This window comes from Plasmodium fragile (genome assembly GCF_000956335.1).
Source record: "Plasmodium fragile strain nilgiri unplaced genomic scaffold supercont1.28, whole genome shotgun sequence".
Taxonomy (NCBI): domain Eukaryota; phylum Apicomplexa; class Aconoidasida; order Haemosporida; family Plasmodiidae; genus Plasmodium; species Plasmodium fragile.
This window is the reverse complement of record NW_012192608.1, coordinates 47,615-49,590: the sequence shown is the minus strand read 5'-3', so window position 1 is coordinate 49,590 and position 1,976 is coordinate 47,615. Positions and strand designations below refer to the sequence as shown.

General features: G+C 30.1%; 1 protein-coding gene across 1 annotated transcript in view; it reads right to left on the bottom strand.

Annotated features, from left to right (window-relative positions):
- Nucleotides 1–929, bottom strand: part of AK88_02728 (uncharacterized protein) — a gene marked incomplete at both ends in the record, with an annotated part of 5,454 nt that extends 4,525 nt beyond the window's left edge. The window contains 2 exons of the mRNA XM_012480353.1: nucleotides 301–594; nucleotides 756–929. Of these exons, the coding sequence (XP_012335776.1) occupies nucleotides 301–594; nucleotides 756–929 (468 nt within the window). The remainder of the gene's footprint in view (nucleotides 1–300; nucleotides 595–755) is intronic.
- Nucleotides 930–1,976: the final 1,047 nt, after the last annotated feature.

Below are 1,976 nucleotides of genomic sequence, written 5' to 3'. Positions count from 1 at the left end.
TTCCTGTTCTTGTTGTTCTAGTGTTTGCTCCTGTTGTTCTTCTTCTTGTTCTAGTTGTTCTAATGGTTGTTCCTGTTCTTCTTGTTGTTCTAATGCTTGTTCCTGTTCTTGTTGCTCTAGTGTTTGTTCCTGTTCTTGTTGTTCTAGTATTTGTTCTAGTAGTTGTTCTAGTGTTTGTTCCTGTTCCTGTTCTTCTTGTTGCTCTAGTGTTTGTTCTTGTTGCTCTAGTGTTTGTTCTTGTTGTTCTAGTGGTTGTTCCTGTTGTTCCCTGTTATCCTCGTCATGATGGGTTTCTAGCACATTCTTGTAATCCGCGTCATTATGGTATTCGTTGTCATAATGTTCATTATCATAATATGAATTCATTAAATTATCCTGTGTTGGATATCCCTGAATATATTTGACGTCTTCATTGGTACTTGTTAATTTTTTAACTATTACTCCTAGAATTGTATTAAGCTCATTCAATACGTACATCTTAAACATGTTCAGGGGTCCTGACACTTTGTTCATAAGTTCTCCCATCGCTCCTTTTCTATTATTGAAGTCATACTTCATAAGCATAAAAAGTTCTTGTGCATTTTGAACCACTGACTGAAAATGGTTTAAAAAAAAGAAAAAAAAAGAAAAAGAAATGCGCTTTTTAGATCAATTGAGACAGACAAAATGAATCAAAGTATGCCCACGTGTATGTGCTGCATATGTAGACGCGTGCTTATGCACACAAACATTTTCCGTGCACCTTTTCAACTTACTCGATAATAAATATTTAGTAGAATCCTAATGGACAGAAGAAACAGGGTGATATAAAAAAAAGCAGCAAAAATATTCTCCTGTGAAATTGCATCTAAATTGTTATCTCTAACTAGCCCTAACGACACAGGGAAAATATCTGCACTATATTTTTGTACATCTTGAAGCTTCTCCATATTTCTGTGTATTTTCTTTAGTCGGAAGAGGAAGCATTCCTTAACAAAATTAATTCGCACTATGTTTCGACGCAATATGCAATCCTCTTTGCATATATTTTTATACTGCGTGTATCTAACTTTATTGGTGCGACGAAAAATTATAAAGTGCACTTTTCTCTAATATGTTGCAGAAAAATGACAACACAAATACCGCAAATTATAATAACTATCAAATGACTTGATAATGCATATTTTATTTAACCTTATGTTACATTGCCAAATGAAAACTGCACAACACGTATGGTGTAAATGAATAATTTAAGGTAAATTATTCATTCTGTTTTGCAGTTGTTTGCATGAAAAATAAACCATGAAAAATAAATAAAAGGAAAAAAAAAAAAATTAAAAAACCATAAAATAAACACTTTTGTGTATCAAAACATTGTTAGGGCACGATTTATTATTTTTGTATAGTTGTAAAATTTTAATGATATCAATACACTGTTGTTTGGGTTAAAACAAATTATGCTCCCCCTTTCACACTAATGGAAATTTTATAAATCTATTGGGGAAGAGAAAGCAACATCGGGATCAAAAGTGATTAAATTATTTACATAAACAAATATATGCATATATATATATATACATTCACATATAAGAACACGTATAATCTTAATTGTATCTGTACTGTTAATTATAATGCATAGGAAATTCCCGTTTTCCTAAAAGTTTTTATGAATTCACAAATATTCTTACAAATATTTCTAGGCAGAAATGATGCATTTTCCCGCATTCCAGGTGAACATTTTCCCCACCCCTAAAAATATATTGTTTGGATAATTTCTCGGGAAAAAGCAATCCACAACCCTTCATATATATAGAGAATAATCTTCCTCATGGCAAAAAGTGCTCTGAAAGAAGAATTATATAAAAAATAATTATATATTAAGATAAATTAATGTAAATGCATTTACTAAAAAATAATCATGCAACAAAAAAGAAAAAAAATAAAGATATAAATTGAGCTAAAAAAAAAAAAAAAAAAAAAAAAAAAAAAAAAAAAAA